The following is a 24880-nucleotide window of genomic DNA, read 5'->3' on the forward strand; positions in this document are numbered from 1 at the left end:
AGAATCTGACTCTCAACTATCTGTTTCTAAATATATCCAAATTATTCAAGTGACAGATTCCCATGCATAACAGAGTGTTAGTATGTAAAGTATTCAACAGTTCGTGAATCGATTGGTAAAGGTATTCTTCTTCTTCTTTTTGTGTAGATGTGACTGTTTCTTTTCAAGGTGCCTTTAACCCATTAGCGCCCACAATATCTGATTTTAAGAATTAGTATATTTTACATTAGGTATTTATTGGTAATATTATTTTTAACAAAACTTCAAATGTAACTATATTTGAAAAAATTAGAATTACTTAGATATAGATATGTACCCAAATGAGTACACTGGGCACTACAGCGCCTTAACAAATAATGTAACAGAAAAAATTAATTCAAATGAAAAGTTTTAAAACAGTCTTTATTAATTCAAAGAGTTATATTACAACTGTCACAACTCCATCTGGCTCTTTGATGACACTGAGCACACCTTAATTATTATTGTCTAATAAGTTTTTTTGGAAAGTGTAATTCTTCAAGTTTTCTAACGGTAGGCAAAATATTTCCGGAAGGTCTTGATTTCATAAACATTGATTTGGCATTATAGCCTAAATAATCTTTATTTAAGTCTTGTCATTCATGTTTAATGATTTTAAACTTCTCATTCCACCCTGATGTTTCTACCATCAAGGTACTGACTATTATTTGTACAAGTTTTTGTCCATTGCGGCCTAAACAATTTTGTTTTTTTGTTGTTGTGTTTGTTAACCGCAGTGTCAAAGGTACGTCTTCGTTAGTCTTCGTCTTCATCTAAAGAGCAATGAAATTCAATTTCTTCTTTAGGTAGTGTCAAATTTCCTTCTATAAGGTTACCATCCTCAATGCCTTCCTCATCAGTTAGCTTATTGGAGTCTGGAGAAATAATAACTATCCACCTCAGACCGCAAATTAGAAGCAAAAAATATATTCTAAAGCTGAAGTTAAACCTTCGTATTTATTTTCATAAAAATTTCGAACACTAATATTCTCAAAATCGTGTACAGATGCCATATGCCAAAATATCAAAAATACTCCCATATGCCCATTGTACTCATATGAGTACACCTAATTTTAACAAGTAACTCACGTTATAATTAAAATTCTGAAATATTAATCACTTAAGCCCTTTACTAAACTTATTATATACTAACGTAAACCATTTGATGGTGAAAAGGAGTAAATGAGAGAAACTTACTGTAAATTTACAAAGTTGATGTCGAGGAAATAAAAAACGCACGTGTTGGCATCATAAACAATAAATCAAAACTAACAAACCAGCTGAATTATTAAACGAAATCTGTTGTCTTCTTAACGGTATTTAGTTTCCTGTAATTACTAAGAATTGCAACTATTTTATTGTATGTGGCACTAGTATGTCAAAATAGTAGCTCTACTTAAATGAGTACAGTGGGCGCTAATGGGTTAAGTTGTTATTTCATCGTTTTCGTAGTCTTCCCACTGATTGTCTTCCTGTTGGGGAACCGTCTCTAGCCGTCCTTACTACTATATTTGTTGTCATTCGGCTTATGTGGTTGTTCCATGCTACTCTTCTGTTTTTTATCCAGTTATTCATGTTGTCAACCTTGCATTTCCGTCGTATATCTGCACTTCTAGCTCTATCCCATAGTGTCTTACCATTGATTTTTCGAAGGGTTTTCATCTCTGCTGTTTCTAGCATTCTTTTTGTCCTGTCTGATACACGTTTTGTCTACGTATGTCACTATTGGTCTGATGACCGTTTTGTAAATTCTGCCTTTCATTTCTTTTCCGATATTTTTATTTCTCCATATTGTTTCATTCAGGCAACCTGCGGCTCTGCTTGCTTTATTCACTTGATCTTCTACTTTTGTTTCAAGCTTTCCTTAGTTAGCTTTCCACATTGTCATTTTAGTTAATTCTACCAATCCTTTTGGTATTCCAAATTCGATCATAGCCTTAAAGTCTATGAAGATGTAATGGCAGTCTATATATGTCATAGTCGTTTTTTCTAATATTTGCCTGATGGGTGATATGTGATCAATGGTAGATCTGTTCTTCAAAAGGCCTCTTTGGTAGTTGAGTTCACAATGTCAACATGGTACATTGCTTTAATTACGAGTAAATCTTAAACATTTCTAGCATAATACAATATTTGTAAGTTCATTTTTTACAGAAATTAATGTGACATAGTAGGTACTAGTTTATTATATTATTGACAAATAACTTTTTCCCTAGAGATTGCTGCTATTAGAAAAATAATTCATGCTGACTATTTGTCAAGAAACTTTAACAGATCGATAAATGGCAGTAGAATAGTGAAAATTTACACTAACAGAAAATTTACAGTTAGAAATGAGTTCCCATTTTCAGGTATTTAGTACTTTATATCATACATTTCAGAAACAGATGTACCTTAAACTTGATATATATTTTTTTTCATTTTATTCCTGACTGTTAAAATTTCGTACAAGTTTTCACATTGATATTCGGATTATACTGATTGTAGTAAAGTTTAGTACCTTTTATTCTCCTCGAAGTCTAATTATTATCGAATCTGACCTCTACATATCTTTTCCTGATGCGCTAACATTTTTTAATTCCATATATTTTTTAATCCATTGCATATTTATTTCAGATTCAAAATTACCGATCCATTACAGACTTGGCCTATCCAGTCCTCAGGATTTCCTCGAAGATTTTCAAGTGAAGAAAAAGAAAAAGCGAAAGAACCGCCATTTACTCGAGCAGGTATATAGTATTTTGTTACATAATTTCTATTTTATTTAGCGATGTAAATAGGTTTAAGCGAGTTTTGCTAATTTACCTGACTTAAAAAGTGGCTTTGTTAAAATCGATCCAATCCTAATAAGTAGCCAAATTTAGAGTTAATATTTATCGAGAAAAAAGTGTATTTGAACTTATATAATTTACATACGGTTGGTATAGTATAAATACCGTTCCACGTCATTATCTACGTCAGAGATCTAAGTTGACATTGTTGCCAAATTACAAAAAAATTCATGAATTAATTTGAAATCAAATATATTACTTAATTATTGCAGAAGTGTGCATACAACAAAACAAATTAATACTCAATGTAAACAAACTAAAAACAATAAACTGTAAAACAATATAGTAAATAATAAAAGCAATCTGATGTCAAATAAGTGTTAAGCAATTTATGCCAAAATGTCACCTTTGTTCGATAACAGTTAAAGTGTGATCTGGACAAATATGCTTCATAAAAACGCTTTATAATCCATTTATACAAATTTAATGAAACAAGTTATGGTATATTTCTTTAAGTTTACATTAATGGAAATCTTCAAATATTATTTCGTGCTTTTATTATAATAAAATATGTCTAGTGGCTGAAATTCCAGTGTCCTTGGTCAAACGGTTCTAAAAAGGAACAGAAATACGACCATTTTGTTAGTATCATGTGACGTCACTTGCTATGACGCGGATGACGTGCAACAATATTTATACTGTATGAACCATAGGTATTGTTTTTTCTTGGTGTTGTTCACCAAGTGTATGTATGTATGTCGATTGAGTCATAAGGGATGTATAAACTTAAAAAGGGTAGTTGCCTGGGTTGGCTGTATACCATATAGTTAAACAAATTCTAATATGAAGTAAAACCACTCCTATGTAATAGGTATAATTTACTCAAATCTTAAAAAATCCCAATGTATTGAATAAAATATGTTCAGAACGAACGTTTTCGGACCTATCAGTCCATCATCAGTAAACTCATATACTTGCTAACTAGCCCCAGAACCAAACAATGGTTGTAATTATAATTCAATCTACATTATAATGTTGTAAAATTGAAAAGGCTAAACGCCGATGTTAATAGATAACCTCTGGGAACATGGTGAAACCCTAATCGAGAACTTTAACCAACCATCTTGGGCCAACAATGTCTGCCAAGTCAGACTATTCTGATTATTGTGAATCGTGAGATTATTGACATACCAGGGTGTGCCAGTATTGATCTAAGGATTTTCGATTGAAATCGCTTTGTGATGTGTTTTAATTTAGCACCATAATAATAGTAATATATTAGCACTTCCAGCCAAGCACGTTCAAGGGTTGGTTTACATTCTTCCTTTATTCCTGTTTGTTAGAAATATGATAATATTCTGCTTGTGAAACTAATATTACCATGATAATAATAATATATTTTATTAGACTTTGAGCCAAACGGACTCATGGCTTGGTTTACAATCTTCCTCCATTTATGTTTGTTTGAAGTATGATAATGTTCTGCTTGTGAAACTCTTACCATTCAGTAGTGCATCAAGAAAAGGGAAAAAAGAGAAAATATCTGTGAAACTCTTATTTGGACCCGTCTATTTGTTCATTATAAAGAAGTCACACGGGATTAAGTCTGGAGAATACGGTGGATGGAACAGCAGTTTGTAGCCTAATTCGACCAATTGCTGGCACTGCAAAACGCAACTGATGGCATTCAAATATTAGGTTCTATAGGGTAAATAAATATAACTAATTAGCGTTTTTGAGTGTTTAATTTTAATATTTCTTCAGTGTGCAAGTTTTGGATTGTCCAATTTTTTTCTTGATAGTTCTTTTATGTAACGAAGATACTCCATTGTTAATTAATTTTTAATTTATAATGACCTATACTAAATTTACAATCAAGATGCAGCAGAAATAAACAAACCAAGACACGTAAAATGCTACTATTTACAATGTATATACATTGTAAATCCCGAATCATGATTTCCAAAGTTTATACATTGTAAATTATGATTCGGGAGTGCCTCTAGTAGCATTTAACGTGTCTTGGTTTGTTTATATTTCTACTGCAGCTTGATTGTGAATTTAGTATACACTATTCTATGCAGTTCTTAGCGATTCCTCATCTTGAATACTTTATAGTTTTTGATTTCTGTTTCATTTATTTTCCTTGGAGATACATGTATGTTCTGCTGCTTCGTTTTTTTTCCCTGGAAGCCGTCTGTTGTGAACCGGTTGTACTGCAGCCACTTGGCTTATTGTACATCTTCCACTGTTTATGAAACCCATTCCAGAATTCTGGAACCCTGTACCAGCTTGTACAGGTCTAGTGGGTGGGTGCCATATAAATTTGGAGTCATTTCGATGTCTCCGAAAAGTGTTTGCCGCCTCCGATCCAATGCCTCACAGTCATGCAAGATATGGTTGACTATTTCAGGTTCTCTGTTACAAAGTCTGCAGCTCAAGTCTCCATGAAACAGCCCCATTGTATGTAGGTGACCCTTAACTGGCGCATGTCCAGTGAGGAAACCTGTTATGACTCTGAGCTGATTCCTGCTTGTTTTCAGCAGTAATTCAGCTCTACTAGCACATGTCCGTCCGATATACATCTTGCCATGTGTTTGACCGGGTACACTCTCCCAGTGTGAGTTGTGTTGGCTTCGGATCCAGGCTTTTTTTCGTTCGCGGACGGTGCTTTTTGGCACTCCCACGGCCGGCTCTGGACCCAGGTATTTTGTAGCTGATGCTCTCTTGGCAAGTGCATCAGCTCTTTCATTGCCGTATATGCCCCGATGACCTGGAACCCATACCAGTATAACACTGTTATGTTGTGCCAGTCTATCAAGTTCTTGTCGACATTCCCACACCAGCCTAGAGTTCACCTTAGGGCTTATAAGAGCCCCAATGGCTGCTTGGCTATCTGTGCATATGTTAACCCGCTGCAGTTCGAATGCCCTCAGGTTGTTTTCTCTTGCACACTGCAAGATTGCAAAAATCTCTGCCTGAAATACGGAGGTACATTCCCCCAGTGGAATAGAAATGTTGAAATTTCCACCACTATAGAATATTCCTGCGCCCGAACCGTCTGCAGTTTTAGACCCGTCCGTACACCAGGTGCAACCCTGCAGTCTGTGTCGAGAGTTTCCTCTGTCCCATTCGTCTCGTGGGCAAATGTCCACTTGCAAAGGTACTTCAGGCATATATCTTGATGTCATATGGTCAGAAATCATCATCCATTCGGCATCATTAATTTCATTCGTTATTTTACTATGTCCTGATTTAACTGGTACGTTGCTCAGGTTTTCTCGCAGTCTATAATAGCCCATTCTCGCCTCACCTCTTATTGTTATATGTAAAGGAGGGAGATCCAGTAGTGCCTCCATAGCTGCCGTAGGTGTGCCCCTCATAGCCCCTGTGATCCCGAGACAAGCAAGTCTTTGCACCTTGCTTAATTTGATGATGGCACTTTTTTGCTGCACTTTTGGCCACCATACCACTGATGCATATGTAATTGTGGGTTTTACCACCATGTTATAAGTCCAATATACCATGTCTGGTCTCAAACCCCACTTTTTTCCATGAGTACGTCTGGCTACCATTAACGTAGATACCGCTCTCTTCGTTATTCTTTCTATCTGCTGATTCCAAGTAAGTCTTGAGTCTAATATTATCCCGAGATACTTTACTTCACTCACCAGATTTAAATGTACACCATTTAGACTTAGAGGACCCAATTCCTCTGAATTCCTTCTTTTAGTAAATTTCATGATTTTGGACTTTAGAGGACTGATGTTAAGCCCTACATTTGAAGTCCATTCTGTAACTACGGTCAGAGCCTGTTGCATTCGATCTCTGACTGTACCATTAAATTTTCCGTGGGCTAAGATGACTAGGTCATCCGCATAGCCCAGGACGTGATGCCTATCGTTGTCGAGTCTAGCTATCAGGCCATCCATGACCAGATTCCACAATAGAGGAGCTGCTTCGTAATTTTCTTATAAGTTAGCGAGGAAAATTAGAAGGGTACAGATAAAATAATTTAGAGATTGGGTGTGTATATGTATGTAGTGTGTGTAAAACATAAAACTCACAAAAAAGGTAAGATATTGGTAAAAATTATTGCATGCATAGTATAAACGTTTGGTTCGATTTAACAAAGCCAACATTTACATTTGTACAAAAATGATTAGACTTCACAGGTAAATTAGCCAAAATTTTCCTTTTTTTTTTCGATTCTTGTAAAACCAATGCAGTGGAATTACGCTAAAACGAATAAATAAAAATTTTAATCGTTTTTTAATTCTTTTTTAAATGCGTCTTCAATAACAGTTACTTTCTTCCGTTTATTCTCATAAAACCCAATCCAATATAGTAGTGCCCCTCTCTCTGTCTCTCTTGTCGTTTCCCGATTACTGAAGATCGTGATTTCTTCCAATATTTCTAGCAATGTTTCTCCATTGGGCTCTATCTTCAGCTGCTCTAAGAGCTTCGCAGAATGAGTTTCCAGCTGAAATCTTTATTTGGTCGGACCATCTAGTTGATGATAGTCCTCTTGATCTTCTCCACGGAACGTTTCCAGAAACAATTAATCTCTCCAAACTGTCGTCACCTCTGCGAACCACGTGACCAAAGAATTGCAGTATTCATTGCAGACATATTGTGGACAGTCTTTTTTTAATCTTGAGTTGGTTTAGAATGGAAACGTTTGTCCTGTGAGCCGTCCAAGGTATGCCCAGCATTCTTCTCCAGCACCACATTTCAAAGGCATCAATATTTTGGCGCTCGCATGCGCGAAGAGTCCAAGTCTCTGCTCCATATAGAAATATTGAGAATACAAGGGCATTCACCAGTCTCATCTTGATATTTTGAGAGATAGATCTGTCTTTCCAAACTTCAGTTTCAGCGACTCATCGCATTTTTTGCCATACCAATACGTCTCCGAACTTCTGCTTCACAGTTACCATCATTAGTTATACTAGACCCGAGATAGACAAAGGTGTTTACTATCTGGTATTCCTGTAACATGTTATCAGTTGAATAGTGTCGAATCTGTCGATCACCATTATTTTTGTCTTAGCTTTATTGATTTTCTGACCAACTTTATTGCTTTCGTACTCAACTCTTCGCAGGGGATCAAACATTTCTTGCTCATTTGCTGCTATAAGTGTTGTCATCAGCAAATCTTAAATTGAAGATTTTGCTGCAAGCTACTGTTACTCCACCGGCCCATCCTTCTAAAACCATCCTCGTGACATGTTCACTATAAATGTTAAATAAGTCAGGTGACAACACGCATCCTTGTCTAACATCTCTCTCGGTCTTGAATTTGTTTGAGAACTTATGATCTAGTCGTACTGTCGCTATATTGGACTGGTACAGATTTTTAATAAGTGTCACAAGGTGCATTGGTGCGCCCATTTCTATCAAAATTGACCACAGATTTATCCAGCTTACACAATCAAATGCCTTTTGGTAGTTAACGAAGCACTTGAAATTCTCTAGACTTTTCAATGAGTTGTCTCAGGTTCAGGATTTGTTCTCTTGTTGTTGTTCTGAAGCTACTTCCTTGTGGCATTTTTATAATCAACTATTTTCAATGGGAAATAAGCCACAATTTTACCAAAAAAATGATTATTATTTTGTATTTTGACGACACCCGACTTGGGCGTCGAAACGTTAATAAAATCATTTTTTTGGTAAAATTGTGGCTTATTTCCCATTGAAAATAGTTGATTGTTCTCTTGTACCTTTACCCTTTACAAACCCCGCATGTTCCTGAGGTATGTGGTAATGTAGATAGGTTTTTAATCTGTTTTTGATGATGTGTAACAATATTTTACTAGCATGTGTTATTAGTGACAGTGTGCGGTAGTTTTCATATCTGGTAGTAGTTCCTTTTTTGTGTAGTGCCCCTCACTAGCCTGTAAAAGTTCATTGGGTTAGTGCAATATGCTCTCGGACTTGGTCTGCAGTCTCCATATTGCTTGTCTCTTGCGATCCAGTGCTTCACAGTCACAAAATATATGTCTGCCTGTCTTGGTCTCTCTATTTCATAGTCTGCAACTGAGATCTCCAGCGTATAGTCCTGTCGTGTTTAGGTGTCCTTTTACTGAAAAATGTCCATTTAGGAAACCTGTAGTGATTTTTTCATTTGCCATACTTATCTATAGACATTTTAACTAATACAGCTGATGATATCATACTTTTAAGTTTTCATTGCATAGAATTAGCGTATTTCCACTGAATCAAAAACTTAATGTAATTAGTATAATGAATGAAAGCGTATGTCTGTATTTATGTGAGAATGATGTGAAGATTTAAAAGATCTCCCTACTTTTGTACTTCAGAGACCAAAGATTTATTTTTCTTACATTAAAAATATATTAAAAAGCAATTTTTCTTATTTTAACAAAAGGTCTTAAACATTTTGTATATTTAGTTTGTGTAAAATTTACCATACTTATAATATGCACTATTTTACACTATTTTTATTTTAGCTATCATGTCCTGTGCTATTTAGCTGGGGCTATTTATAACTAGCGGAAATAATTCATCTATAGTTCTTCTCAGAGCATTCTTTCAGTGCGTCACAGTCACAGTTTTTCGATTTCTTTCGAACACATTAAGTTAGCTGTGACGGAAAAAGCAGTACGTCCGTAATTATACACGTTTATAACATTTATTTTAGTTCTTTAGATGGCACTATAATCGAAAAAACACTATTGATTTGTTTTTATACCAAATTGCGATAAAAGTGTTAAAATAATGCAATAACCTTTTCATATTTGGCTGAGTACGATTCTGACAACTGTCACATTTAATTAAAATGTCATGCAATGATTCACGACATTCTTAAAATCATATATGAAGTCAAAATTAACGACGCACTGAAAGATGGCTCTGAAAAGAACTTTATTTGCGACAGTTAGACTCTGTTGCAATATTTTGTGTTTATTATTTTTTTGATATTAGACAAATCGAATATTTTTGATATCGAATGACAAATTGCAATTCAATTTGTCATTCGATATCCATACCACATTATATAATGCCGAATTTATAGATATACAGGGTGTTTGGTAAAGAATGGGCCATAGCTTAACCTTAGATTCCTGAGGTTAAAATAGGTCGATTTAAGCCAACTTACCTTAGTACAAAAGTTGATAATAACCGAAATACAGAGTGTCAAAGTTAAACTTTTATTTTATTTATTTTTGAATATTTCCTGACAGGCATGGGACAACAACACGAAATTTGGTATGTGGTGCTGGTACTGTACACCCTACTTAATTATGTTAAACAAACGTTTCTGGCTACTACCAGAGGCGTACGACGTGGGAACGTGAATGGTTGACCCTTCCCAAATTCTACGCCACTGGCGGAATTGCTATTTTAGTGCAATTTTTGGATTCTCCAATACTTTCTATGTAAATAGCATACTCTTTATTCGTAACGATAAAGCCATTAGTTTTCTAAATATTTGATGCTAAAAACGAAGGAGCATAATACATTAATCAAAATAAGTGTGCCTTTTCATGTTTAACTTAAAATATCTCGAAAACTAATGGCTTCATCGTTATGAATGAAGAGTATATTATTTGCATAGAAAGTGGAGTATTATTTGCATGGAGAATCTAAAAATTATGCTAAAATAGCAGTTTCATCAGTGGCGTAGAATTTGGGAAGGGTCAACCATTCACTTTCCCCTGTCGTACGCCTCTCGTAGTAGCCAGAAACGATTATTTAACATAATTTAGTAGGGTGTACAGTGCCTACACTTTCTGCCAAGTATGACACGGATATGTCAAATTATTTTGAAGTATTATTTTTTTAGATAATTTATTCTTTATTTAAAACTTTAAGAATTATGTGTGCCCGGTACTATAAAACTATTTGACATATCCTTATGAAACTTGGCAGAAAGTGTAGGTACTGTACACCCTACTAAATTATGTTAAATAATCGTTTCTGGTTAATACCAGAGGCGTTCGACAGGGGAAAGTGAATGGTTGACCCTTCCTAAATTGTACGCCACTGATGAAACAAAATTTTAGATTATTCAATACTTTTTATGCAAATAATATACTCTTCATTCATAACGATAAAGTCATTAGTTTTCGAGATATTTGAAGTTAAAAATTAAAAGGCACACTTATTTTGATTAATGTATTATGCTCCTTCGTTTTTGGCTTCAAATATTTCGAAAACTAATGGCTTTATCGTTACGAATAAAGACTATGTTATTTACATAGAAAGTATTGGAGAATCAAAAAATTGCACTAAAATAGAAATTCCGCCAGTGGCATAGAATTTGGAAAGGGTCAACCATTCACGTTCCCCCGTCGTACGCCTCTGGTAGTAGCCAGAAACGTTTGTTTAACATAATTTAGTAGGGTGTACAGTACCAGCACCTTTTACCAAATTTCGTGTTGTTGTCCCATGCCTGTCAGGAAATATTCAAAAATAAATAAAATAAAAGTTTAATTTGACACCCTGTATTTCGGTTATTATCAACTTTAGTACTAAGGTAAGTTAGCTTAAATCGACCTATTTTAACCTCAGGAATCTAAGGTTAAGCTATGCCCCATTATTTACCAAACACCCTGTATTTACAGATATCCTGATGTCCGTACTGGATTTATTTCACGTATGGCATAATAAGCACACTTTATTAAAAACAATAGAAGACGCTATGAAGTATTACAAATTAGCATCCAATGTATCAATATAATCTAAAACATTTTCGGTCTAATTCAGGAACTCATCAAAAATGCCAGGGAGCCGCCTTCAGGGGCGTTCTACAACCATGTGACGGACAGTCTGTCGTTTTGCACCACAGTCACAGTCAGGAGTAAAGGCTTTTCCCCATCTATGTAAGCTGTCAGCACATCGACCGCTGCTTGTTCTTATTCTGTTCAATGTTGTCCATTTATTGCGGGGCAGTTTAAAGTCTGGCAGTTTCTGATCGATATAAGCCATTTGGTGTACTTCTTGGGTGAGTCGCTCTCCCGTTGTCTTCTCGAAGCATTGGTGAGGCTAAAATGTTCCTGATGTAAGGAGGTGGCCTTTAACAATGGAGGATATCTGGAGCGCGGTCTATTAATTTTGATATCTAGCTTGTCATGGTGGATGGGTAGTCGATGGTTAGCCTGGATTTTTCTATATTTTCTAAGAGAATGACTTCTTCATGGTTTTGGCAGTGGAATGTGACTCAGAATGGGAAGCCAATAGTTTAGTGTTGGTCTAATTGTACCTGAGATCATTTGCATTATCTGGATTAAGTAAGTGTCAATAAGCTGCTCGTGTTTGCTATTGAGCCATACCGGGGAAGCATATTCATCTGCTGAGTATAGAAGTCGGAGAGTGGATTTCATATAAATTAGACCCTTTACACCACGATGTAGTGCATATACATCCCCCAGTGGTGTAGGGAATATCTGATTATTATTCGTAAAAATTAGACTGATTTAGTTTAAAATTCGGATTTTTGGATCAAAATAAATAATAGATACTAGGTACAGCTGGTTCCTAAAAAAACTGATACGACTCTTAGTAAGATTTGATCATTTTGAGCAGTGTATTTGGTTGGTCTGACATTATATTATATTTATTGTGACAGACAAATAATAAAATAAACAAACAAATAACTGACTACATACCTACTATGTTAATTCATAAATTGTAATAATTATTAAGGTCTAAATTTTGATATTATTTTGAATTCCTACATTTTATAAAGAGTATATAAATGATAGTTTTTACATAAATTAGAATAAAATATATTTTTGCTGAATAAAATATTAAAGCCACCATTTTTGAGGTTGAACAGAATAAGTTATCTGGCAAATTTTAATATCTGGCACTGACAGTGACAGTATGTAAATAATAAGTATTTATCCTTCAAAATACACTGCTCAATTTTCTACAAAATACGCTTTAAGAGTCGTATCACTTTTTTTAGGAACCAGCTGTACATTGAAAATTCTAGCTTGGTGTAGTTACTTTGATTGCTATTGCCAACTACTAAAAATACAACATATCCAGACAAGCTTACAAACTGATGACATGTCACTTACGAAAGTAGATATTTCTTTCTTAGTGAGTTTAGGAGACATTAATTATTTTTAAAATTTTTAATAAGGGTTACTATTTTTAAGCATTCAAATATTTTTCCCCAAAGAGGAAATATAAAATATATGTTATTTCAATGTTTGTTATTTAATTTTAGACGTAAAATTTGTAAAATACGTTTTTTATATAAAAATATATGTTTCCATTGTCAATCTGAGTAGAAGAGATATGGGAATCTGAGATCCAAGATCCAAGATGGCGGCCAGCTTGATGGCTAGGATGGCGTTGAGGCCGTAGCCTCTGGTGCAAGAAGTACACCCTGTCGTTATAAAAGAACCCTGTCGTTAAGAAGTACACCCTGTCGTCATAGGGGGTGAGAAGTAGACGTGTTGGCGGCCAGCGGCGTTGAGGCCTCTGAAGAAGAACCCTGTCGTTATAAAAGAACCCTAAGAAGTACACCCTGTCGCACCCTGTCGTCATAGGGGTGAGAAGTAGACGTGTTGGCGGCCAGCGGCGTTGGGGCCTCTGAAGAAGAACCCTATCGTTATAAAAGAACCCTAAGAAGTACACCCTGTCGCACCCTGTAGGGGGTGAGAAGTAGACGTGTTGGCGGCCAGCGGCGTTGAGGCCTCTGAAGAAGAATCCCATAGGGTGGGGCCTCCGGGGGCGGTAAAAATGGCGTTATGTAACAAAATTAGGCAATGTAGATACGGTGTCGGCAAAAAGCAACGATTTTTTAGTATTATAATTTCATACAAACGAATGCACCCCGCCTGCATTCTACAATGTGCTTTTAGAATTCAAAGAAAAATACGTGAGTACCTCCAAGTAATAAAAATATATTGCAATGTGGACGCTGACGCAACGGCAACTATATATGTCGTTCCCACGAGTGAACCGGATACATCCACATTCCAATGATGTCATACGTTAATGCACGTGTGGCGAAATGAGTGAACCGCGGGAAATACGCTGACAGTAACTATAAATATTATATGTCGTTCCCACGAGTGAACCGGATACATCCACATTCCAATGATGTCATACGTTAATGCACCAACTATAAATATTATATGTCGTTCCCACGAGTGAACCGGATACATCCACATTCCAATGATGTCATACGTTAATGCACCAACTATAAATATTATATGTCGTTCCCACGAGTGAACCGGATACATCCACATTCCAATGGTTTGCAAATTACTAGTTAAAGGATGTACAAATTCTATAAATATTATGCACATGTCGTTCCCACGAATTAAGTGCAAATGTTTTTTAATCGTTTGCAAATTACTAGTTAAAAGATGCAATTAAAACGTGAATGTGTTCACGAGGCATTTCCGGAGTAGCTACTATTTAAACTGAAATCGGGGATAGCCATTTCATAGAGTTTCTGTCAGTCACGAACTACACCAAGTAATCGTTTTGTGAGTGTGATCAATACAACTAAAAAAGTAAGTAAATATTTTTAGTATTTAATTATTTGCTACTTCAGAAGTCTTCCGTCTTCTTTTGTGTTTTACTGTTGCAATTTTACCTTAAAGACCTGGAGCCTATTTACCTGTAAATGCTTTTTGTTTCAAGTCTTCTTGCGTATATTCTTATGTAATTTTTTGTAAGTTATGAGTGTGGTTTGCGTCCTGGTCCACGTTTATCTTCTATTACGAGCTGTAGAAACTAGTAATGAGTTCCGTTTGCGTCCTGGTCCACGTTTACCTTCTATTATGAGTTGTAGAAACATCCTATTGTATAACTATGATTTTGTAGTTTCCGCTTTTCTACCGGTAAATGCTGTTTGTGTTTCAAGCCCTCATGTGTGTATATTTAGTTATGAGTTGCGTGTGCCTCCTGGTCCACGTTTATTACGAGTTGTAGAAAGGCGTACGTAATGCATCCCATTAGTATAGAATAATGATCTTGTAGTTTCTGCTTTTTCATCATTTCAATGTTTTACTGCTGCGATTTTACCTTAAAGACCTGAAATCTACATAATAGCCGGTAAATCATTTTTTTCAAAACCTTCATGTGTATATTCTTAAGGTATGAGTGTCGTTTGCGTCCTGGTCCACGTTTATCTTCTATTACGAGCTGTAGAAACTCGTAATGAGTTGCGTTTGCGTCCTGGTCCACGTTTACCTTCTATTACGAGCTGTAGAAACTCGTACGTAATGCATCCTTAAAATCTTTGTAAAATTTCCCCAGAATCTGGGAGAAAATTGATTTTCTATCTTACGCTAATACACAGGCTCTTATGGGAGGCGCTGTTGCCAGATGTTGTGAAAGGCCCAGTTTTTCAGTAGATCTGGGGAAATTTTATTTTTGTGTGCTCGTTCCCGTATAGCCCTTATACTGTGATTATGTAGTTTCTGTATGTTTACCAGTTTAATGTTTTGTAATATTTTATATTTTACTGTTACAATTTTACCTCAGTTTTAGTTTTTTATCATTTCAATGTCATCTTTTATGATTTACTGTTGCAATTTTCCTCAGACCTGCAAGAGACAGCGTAGCGTGGTATTCGTGTGTACATTCTTAAGTTATGACTTTCGTTTGTATCCTAGTCCACGTTTACCGTCTATTATGAGTTGTTAAAACTCGTATGTAATGTATCCTATTATATAGACATGATTTTGTAGCCGTAGCTTTTTATTACGTCAATGTCTTTTTTCATATTTTCACTGTTGCAATTTTATTATAATTTACTTCAAAATCATGTAATTTTTAATAATAGAATCTGCAATGTAGCAAATGAACTTACATTCGCAATTATTTCAGATGGATCTAAACAAACTAAACAAAGTTTCTGTTGTTAAGAAAGAAGACAAACCGATTACAAAACTACAGCAACTGGAAGTTGACAAACCATATAAAATAATAAACAGTAAAATCGTCAACACTGCATTTGGCCAATCGGTGCTTCTAGAATTAGAGGAAAGTGTGGTGTTCCTACCGAAGCGGGTTACCGAGGACTACGCCCCCTATATAGATCAGTTGAGGACAGAAAAGTACGCTGTCGTATTCAGAGGCCTGGTGAGCACGTCGAGCAAGCTAAATCCTGCAGCGTCATTCGAAATAATTGAAATTTAAAAAACTGTAAGTAGATTTTTCATATCCAAAATTTTGAAAAATGAATTCTGAGGAAATCGCCATTCTTAGTAGTGAGATAATTAAAAAATTTGATGAAACTGAAAAATTACTTTTTTTAAAAAAGCGTTGTTCGGATAGAGAAACAAAAAATTGGATAAAACAAGTTAAAAAACATATATGTTTATGCAATTTAGCTATTAAGGATGGCGATTTAAGTATAGGGACGCTACGAAAACTTCAAACCAATGTAGGGATCCTTAAAAGATTTTTAATTATACTTCAAAATTTAAATTCCGTTGCAGGCGGTGGGTTAAATAATATACGTAGAAGTAAAGCAAAGGTTGTATGGAGAAATATAGTATCAATTTTTCAAAGTAGAGTACAAACAGGAATAATTATTAACAAAGAGCATAAAGATATTTTACAGTTTTTTGCCGATGCTTTTAAACTATTTCAAAAGAAAATTGAATACAACTTAAAAAGAATGGGCATGTTAAAAGTAAATACTACATTTTGTGGGGAATTTATCAAAAAAGCTGAGGAGGTGGAAAATTTAGAAAGAAAATATTTTAATACTAAAAATGAAGTTATTGATGTGACTACCGATTTAAATTATTGGTTTGAAGTTTACGTTAAAAATATTGTTTTGACCGATTTATCTGAATTTGAGGAATCTCAGAGTGGTTGGGCACTGAATCAAATTATATCTTTAGAAATAAACATTAATAAATTTGAAATGGCTAAAGGAGCCTCATCGTATATTCAATTGCATCCTAAAGTTACCAAAAAACGACCTTGTATCAATGTTAAGAATAACGACCAGGCTTGTTTTGCTTGGGCCATTGTATCAGCCCTATATTCAGTTAACATAAACACTAACAAAACTACTTCATATCCTCATTACACCACTGTCCTTAATTTAAAAGGTCTTACATTTCCAGTAACTCTAAATCAAATTTCCCTCTTTGAAAAAAATAATGAAAATATTTCCGTTAATGTTTTCGAGTTAAATGTTAAAGATGAGCTTTTCAATTTTTCGGTACTTCCTGTGAGATTAACTAAACAAAAACGGGAAAAACATGTCAATCTGTTGATAGTTCAAAATAAATATTATTTTAATAATGAAGTGGACAACGTCGGACCATGGAGTGGTGGACGTGATGAAGATCTAATACATTTTCACTATATTTGGATAAAAGATTTAGGTAAACTTGTCAAGTCACAACTTTCTAAACACAATGGAAAGAAATATATATGTGACAGATGTCTTAATTATTTTTATACAAAAGAAAAGTTGGATGCTCATATCATCTACTGTGAAAAGATAGATGACTGCAAAATAAGTTTCACCAAAGAACCATATGTCAAATTTAAAAACTTTGTTTACAAAGAAAAATTGCCATTCCTAGTATACGCAGATTTTGAATCACTGCTCGTTCCTCTTCGCGCATCCCACTCAACACCATCAACTACGTCAACGCATCCATATCAAAGACACACAGCGTACAGTGCCGGATTATATTTTAAGTGTAATTATGACGATAATTTTTCATTCTACAAAAGTCATGTGGGTTTGGATTGTATGTCATGGTTTTCACATGAAATTGACAATTTAGCTCAATTTATTCATTCAAAATTAATAAATATTCAACCCATGAACGTTGAAGTAAGTTTAAAAGATGCTACTGAGAGATGTCACATTTGTAATAGAAAATTTTTGGAGAAGGATCGAATTGTAAGAGACCATTGTCATTTGACTGGCAATTTTAGAGGTTTTGCACACAATGGGTGCAATTTAAATTATAAAAAAGCATTTGTGGTTCCAATAGCCTTCCACAATATGAGTGGTTACGACTCGCATTTCATAATAAAGGATTTAGCGAAAATGTACGACATTTCCATTTTACCAGTCAACAAAGAAAAATATATTAGTTTCACAGTTTACCATAAAAAGACAAATATTAGATTCCGGTTCATTGATACTTTTAGATTTATGGGGAGTTCATTAGATAGCTTAGTTTCAACTTTGAAGCCAGAAAATTTTGGAATTTTAAGAAAACAATTTCCAAATTTAGATGATGAAACGTTCAAGTTGTTAACTAAAAAAGGAGTATTCTTTTATGATTATTTAGATAAAATTGAACGGTTGGATGAAACAAAGTTGCCAAATAAAGAAAAATTCTACAATAAACTGAACGATGAGCATATATCAGATTCAAATTATGCTCACGCTAAATTAGTGTGGGAGAAATTTAACATGAAGACTCTTTGGGATTACAGTAATTTATACATGAAGACAGATATACTTCTTTTGGCTGTAGTTTTCGAAACTTTTCGAGACACATGCTTCAAGACATATGGATTAGATCCAGGACACTACTATACCATCCCAGGTTTTACATGGGATGCAATGCTCAAGTATACAGGATGTCACTTGGAAACTATACAAGATGTTGATATGCTTTTATTCTATGAACGAGGTATACGTGGAGGTATATCACAGTGTTGTAACCGGATGGGGGAGGCTAACAACAAATACATGATGAATTACGATCCATCTAAACCTTCTAAATATCTCATGTACCTTGATGTTAACAATCTATATGGTTGGGCGATGAGTGAACCTCTCCCTTATGGAGGTTTCCATTGGGATGATACAAATATCGATGTTATGTCAATACCTGACGATGCAAAAGAGGGATACATTCTTGAAGTTGATCTCTCTTATCCAGAAAACTTACATGACTACCATAAAGATTTACCGTTTTGTGTAGAGCATTGCAAACCTCCTGGTTCCAAACAATCTAAACTCTTGTCCACTCTGTACAATAAAACTAACTACGTTATTCACTACAGGAACCTAAAACAGGCTATATCACATGGATTAGTTCTTACTAAAATTCATAAGGTATTGAGATTCAAGCAAATGACTTGGTTAAAAGGTTACATTGCTCTTAATACACAATTGAGGGCTCAAGCTAAAACAAGCTTTGAGAAAAACTTATACAAGCTCATGAACAACGCTGTATTCGGGAAGACCATGGAGAACCAAAGGAAGCATAGGCTGGTGAAACTAGTAAATAAATGGGAGGGACGCGTAGGTGCTCGAAATTTGATTGCTAGCCCGAAGTTTCATAGTCGCGTTATTTTCGATCAATCATTAATGGCAGTAGAATTAAAGAAAGCTGAAATTATTTTTAATAAACCATTGTATGTTGGAATGGCAATTTTAGAACTTTCTAAAACCTGCATATATGAATTTCATTATGACTATATGTTACAAAAATTCCCATTAAATCAAAATAAATTGCTTTATATTGATACTGATGGATTGATTTATGAAACTGAATGTAATGATATATACGAGGAAATGATTAAGCCTGACATTCATAGATTTGATACAAGCGATTATCCCCCAAATAATCCTTGGAATATTCCTTTAGTAAACAAAAAAGTGCCAGGTCTAATGAAAGATGAGAATAACTCAAAAATCATGACTCACTTCGTTGGTCTTCGTTCAAAGCAATATACATATAAAGTGGCTGGGGAGAAAGATGTTAAAAAGTCGAAAGGGGTTAAGATGAATGTTGTAAAGATGAAAATTAACTTTGATGATTATTTGAATTGTTTGAAAAGTTTTCGTGAAACTGCCGAAACAAAATCACTTTTTTATGCAACACAGCGTTGTATACAATCTAAATTACATGAAGTTTACAGTATTGAGCAAACTAAAATAGCCTTAAACCCTTTTGATGACAAACGGCACTTACTCTCCAACACTTTTGATACGTTGCCCTGGGGCCACTACAGTATAACACATAGGTGAATTCATTTTTCAGATGTGGAAGATGGAAAGTCTACAGAATTTATGCATAAGCTCTATTATCGAAAACATACATGAAATTTCAAAATTTATTAGTAAATCGCCTTTACCATGGGTATTAACGGAGGAAATAGTTCAAAAATTTAGTAAAATTAAATGGATGCAAATTAAAACTAATCCCGTTCCTTATGAACATTTTAAAGTTTGTGACTTTGAGAATCATGATCTAGAATTGAATATTTCACCTGAACTTCGTCAGGCAATTATAGAGTGTCAGGATTTTGAAACTTTTGCACTTAATGACTACTATTGCTTATGGTTTAGGTATTATCAAATACCAAAATATAATTTGCTACTCTGTCGACCATGTTACAGGGTATTTAAAATAATTTTCTCTGAAAAACAAAAATGTCTAAAAGCTAAATCTGATAATTTTCATGTTAGTTGTTTAGCTTCAGACTTACATTTGATATTTAGAAAAAAATCATCCTGGTGTCAAAATGGTTTTTGTGAGGTACTCTTTGAACTAAAGGATAGATATGATTGTGAGGAGGACTTACACAGGAATCGTAATAAAAAAGTAAGATTCTCAGATATTTAAGATGCTAATAAAATTTAAACCTTTTGGTAAAGACGATCTGTATATTTGTATCATTTTCGGTAAACATATTTTGTACGTTTATACCTGTAAAATGTAAAAAAACTTTCTTGTAAAGTAATTACTTACCTTTTAGTTGTATTGATCATAATCACAAAACGTTACTTCGATTAAACGAATACGATTTGCGATTACGATTATCGATTACTAATAACGAATAAAAGACTTTCTTGTAAAATATGCTTTATTTTTATTTACCTTTTCCCCATACAAAATCCCCAGATCCCCAGATCCCATTGATGATGGACCCCCAGACATTAATTATTCATAAAATAAATTTACTTTAGATAATAAGGATTTCAGTTGTTTTATTAATCCATTATCAGGACAAGGGATCCCCAACATATTCCAATTAAAAGTACCTTTTTCAATGACACTTCTTGTAAATTCATTAAACTTGTAATAGACGTTGTGCTTTAAGAAATATATATGTCCATCGATGTAATTAAATGCTGATGTAATATCATTTGGTATTCCTGGAAAAACGTCACTTATGCGTCCTCTTGAGATAATGTCTTTATCATTAAATTCAATAAATGAACCATCAAAACAAACAAATTTTTTTCCTGAATTTGTTTGGAATAAACCGTTAATACTTCTTGCGTTATTGATTTCAGGTACCATGTTATCTGTATGAATTCTTAAGCTAGGAAATGCTGCTGCATATATACGATTTCTGCTTACACCAATCATATCTCCATTGGAACTTTGAAAAACATGTGTCACGTTCGTAATTCCCCTTGGAAAGTATCTTATAAATTGTTCAGCATTGGTGGGTATCTTTTCATTATTTAAGTCATATTTCCATACCAGATCCTTACTTACTATATACATTCGGTATGTTGGAAATGATGGAGCATACGCTAAAAATATTAAATCTGGATATTCCAATTCACATACATTCGTTATTATATTTTGCTTTGATTTATTAGTCCTAGCTGCTGTGGTTGTCCTAGATCTTTCTGTTGTAGTTGGTGAACTACTCCTAGGTTGAGTTGGAATAGATGCAGATTTACTTTTATGTCCATATAACTTTTCTAAGCCTCTTTTATCATCATCAGTTATGTGAGAAGGAAAGGTTTCATAAAAGGGATACATTACAGCCTTCTTATCGCTACTGTGTGCTAAACCTAAAGCGTGACCAACTTCATGGAGAAGGACTGCAAAGAAATTTGTTCGACCTTCTGCTGTAGAATTTAAACTGAAATCCCATGTTAGATTGCTATTCATATGAATTTCTATGCACCCAGATGTAGGTGGAAAATAAGAATGTGCTAATATACCACTTGTAAATTTAAAAGGACATTCGTCGTTACCCTGACAATTGTATCGAAAATAGTGCTGTTTTGGAACTACTGTTATAGTTATATCCGGATTTGGATCTGGGATTCTCAGATAAGTAAACTTAAATTTTGATGCTTCTTCCCATATTTCAAATACTCTTTTAGTGACTGTCAAAGCTTGAGGGGTTGCTTGTGGAAAATACCATTTTATATCAAATTTTTTCCATGCTGATTTTACAGCGTAAGCATTGTCTCCTTGTGTACATCGTGGTTTCTGCATTAACTCCATCGTTTCTTTATTTAATTTCCCATCTACCGGTAAATTATATCTTTCTTGAAACTGTTCTAGTGTTTCAGTAATATCAGTACTGGCAGTTTCACTTGTGGTGATGTAACCATATTGTTCTAGCCATGACACTGCATTTGTCTCAGTAAAATTTCCACCTAAGCAAAAACTTATGCTGGTTGCGATGAGCAGAACAACTTTATTGATATGCATCTCGAATGATACTAGTTCAAATAAGAAAACATCGCTGTGATATAAATAAACCCCACCAGCCAATACTCCTCTTGTAATTTATTTTCATGAAATAAAACAACAGAGATATATTTTACAAGCTTTATTAAATTCTTTCAAGATCATTAGCGATCCTATTTTTACAGAAAAATATAAGTTGCCCTAACGCTATATGTTGTAAAGTATTTCCTTCCTGTGTAAATGTATACAATTTTTGAATTGCGTCTGAAAACGTATAATTATGACTACTAAAACTATTTCGAACAATATTAAGCGTATTATAATAATAATGTGGAAATTCAATAGTCTCTAGCATGGACATATACGGTGTTAAAAGTTCACTATTTGCTTCCACAAGGGTGTTCACTTGCACTTCTGAGAGACAAAAGTTAATGCCGTGCTTGATTATTTCGAGGAATTTCATGCTGTTGTAGGTTATTTGTCGAATTATGCAATATTCACCACACTGAATTTCAACAGGATCATCAGAGACGGTCACGTTTTCGTGGAAAAAACTTTGCTCATTGAGTTGGGTAATTAATTGTTCCCATTCATAGGCACTGAAAGATATTTTCTGCCATGGCGATTTCCACATAATTACAGCTGGAGTATATGTTCTGGCTGGACTTAGACCACAACCAAGTTGGTATGATCCATTTAACAACTGTGTGTACAGCAGATAATGGGACTCGTTCTTAGCTGCTTCTTCATACTTCTCTAGAAGAGCATCCAGCTCATGATCGTAGTCTTCACATACAGTTGATGTTTCAGATGATGGTGAAAGGGTGACATCATACTCGCTGCCGCTTGAGTATTCAGTATCTTGGGAATACATTTTTACTAGCTAACTGACTGCAACACACTGAGAACGAAAAACGTGTTTCTGCTAATTTTTCAGAATTCCCCCCACCTTTTTAGATGACAGCATCATTATCGATCCAACTATTATGTTTTACATCAAGGCCAAGCCATTTGACGTACATTTTTTTACCTTTACGACGTAAAACTTTTTCAACTAAGTAAATATCAGGATTGGCTGTTTTCTGTAACTCTTCATCGTAAAAGGCTCCTTTGATCGGTGCACCTTGCATGTCTTCGAGCATGTACGTTGCAGGGTTGGTAATATTGATTTTGGTAACTTTGAATAATTCTGTTGTCCAACTTGGAACATATCCCTTGTCGAATAACATTTTGGTTTTGCTGATGCGTACAATATCGCCGACTTTAAATTTTCGGGGACCTGCGATTTTTAAATGCGTAAATTTGTTTTTTAAAATCTCCTTTTCATTGGTTTTGTTCACTTGTGATGGTTTGTACCCCGTTTTTGAATGCTTTGTATTGTTGTATTCAGCCGTAACTGTGGGCAATATGTCAATCCACTTGTAAGTACCGTGTAAGCTGAAATACTTGTAAAGTTTGGATTTCAACGTTCTAATGACGCGTTCAGCCATGGCTGCTTTCATGGTAGTGAAAACAGAATAGTGATTTATTTTATGTTTTTTCATTAAATTTTGAAACTTGTTATTGTAAAATTCAGTTCCCTGATCCGACTGCAGATTTTTCGGTGTTCGTTTGCTGTGTGCGAGGATATCCGAAAATGCTCGAGTCAGCTCCTCACCCGTCTTTGTCTTTAATGGACGAGTCCACAGATATTTCGAAAAACAATCAATAACAACTAAAATTAATTTAAAATTTCTATTGTTATGAGAATGAGGTCGCATTTCAGCCAAGTCCATCTGCCATAAATCGTCTAAGCCTTTGACTATTGTACGTCGTCTTGGATAATTTTTTCGAGCAGGTTTGTGTAGCTCGTTAACTAGTTGGACCTTTTCCATGGACGACGCCATTTCTACTTTCTAAAGCTTTAACTCTTTGGAGTAAAGGGTGTAAATATGTGTTAAATATAGCAAGTGTATCTTGGATTTCTTTTACTGCTGAAGATAAACGTTCATCCAACTCATACAAAGTCTTTGACAGCTCTGATACTCTACTATCTAGTAAAGATCTCATATCTGATTCATATCGAATGCTTTTCTGCCATTGCTCAAGATCATGAATCCTATTATCATTTATGGTTTGTAGATTTACCTGTAACTCGCTTAGTAATTTATTATGTTTTCTGCCTTTCACCTTTTTTGCATCAGACATCTTCACTCTACCTAAACTGTTTACGTTCTAACGCAATATTCTTTGTACAATAGGTTTTATGCAACTCGTCCATCAATTGACTCTTTAGACAATTTTATTATTTTCGACGTATTCTTCTACTACCTTAAGACGATTTTCTAAATCATGTGAATTAAGATCCGTTGTTTTAATCTTTTTTTCCATTTCCAACGATTTCAACATATTTTGTGCGCTTTGGTGAGCAGCATCTGTAACGTTCTTATTCATTTCACGTTTAAATAAATCTAGGTCATTTCTAAACTCGTGTACTTGTTTCGACAAATCGGATATTTTTGCAGCATTCACTTTGTTCTCATCAAGCAACAAATTAATTTTTTTATTAGAATCACTTTCTACTTTACTTATGGTGTCTGAGATTTTTTGTTCAAGTTGAACATGTTTTGCATTATATTCTTTGCGCAACAAATTAAACTCTTTTCTTACAAAAGACTTGACATGAACAATGCGACTATCTACGAATTTCTTGTTGGAAAGATCTGTATCAGC

General features: G+C 34.6%; 1 protein-coding gene across 1 annotated transcript in view; it reads left to right on the plus strand.

Moving 5' to 3' along the window:
* Nucleotides 1–24880, plus strand: part of LOC114343382 (serine/arginine repetitive matrix protein 1) — a 64809-nt gene that overhangs the window by 13212 nt on the left and 26717 nt on the right. Inside the window, exon 5 of the mRNA XM_028294197.2 lies at nt 2635–2747. Coding sequence (XP_028149998.1) covers nt 2635–2747 — 113 coding nt within the window. The remainder of the gene's footprint in view (nt 1–2634; nt 2748–24880) is intronic.

Source organism: Diabrotica virgifera, chromosome 5 (genome assembly GCF_917563875.1).
Source record: "Diabrotica virgifera virgifera chromosome 5, PGI_DIABVI_V3a".
Classification (NCBI taxonomy): domain Eukaryota; kingdom Metazoa; phylum Arthropoda; class Insecta; order Coleoptera; family Chrysomelidae; genus Diabrotica; species Diabrotica virgifera.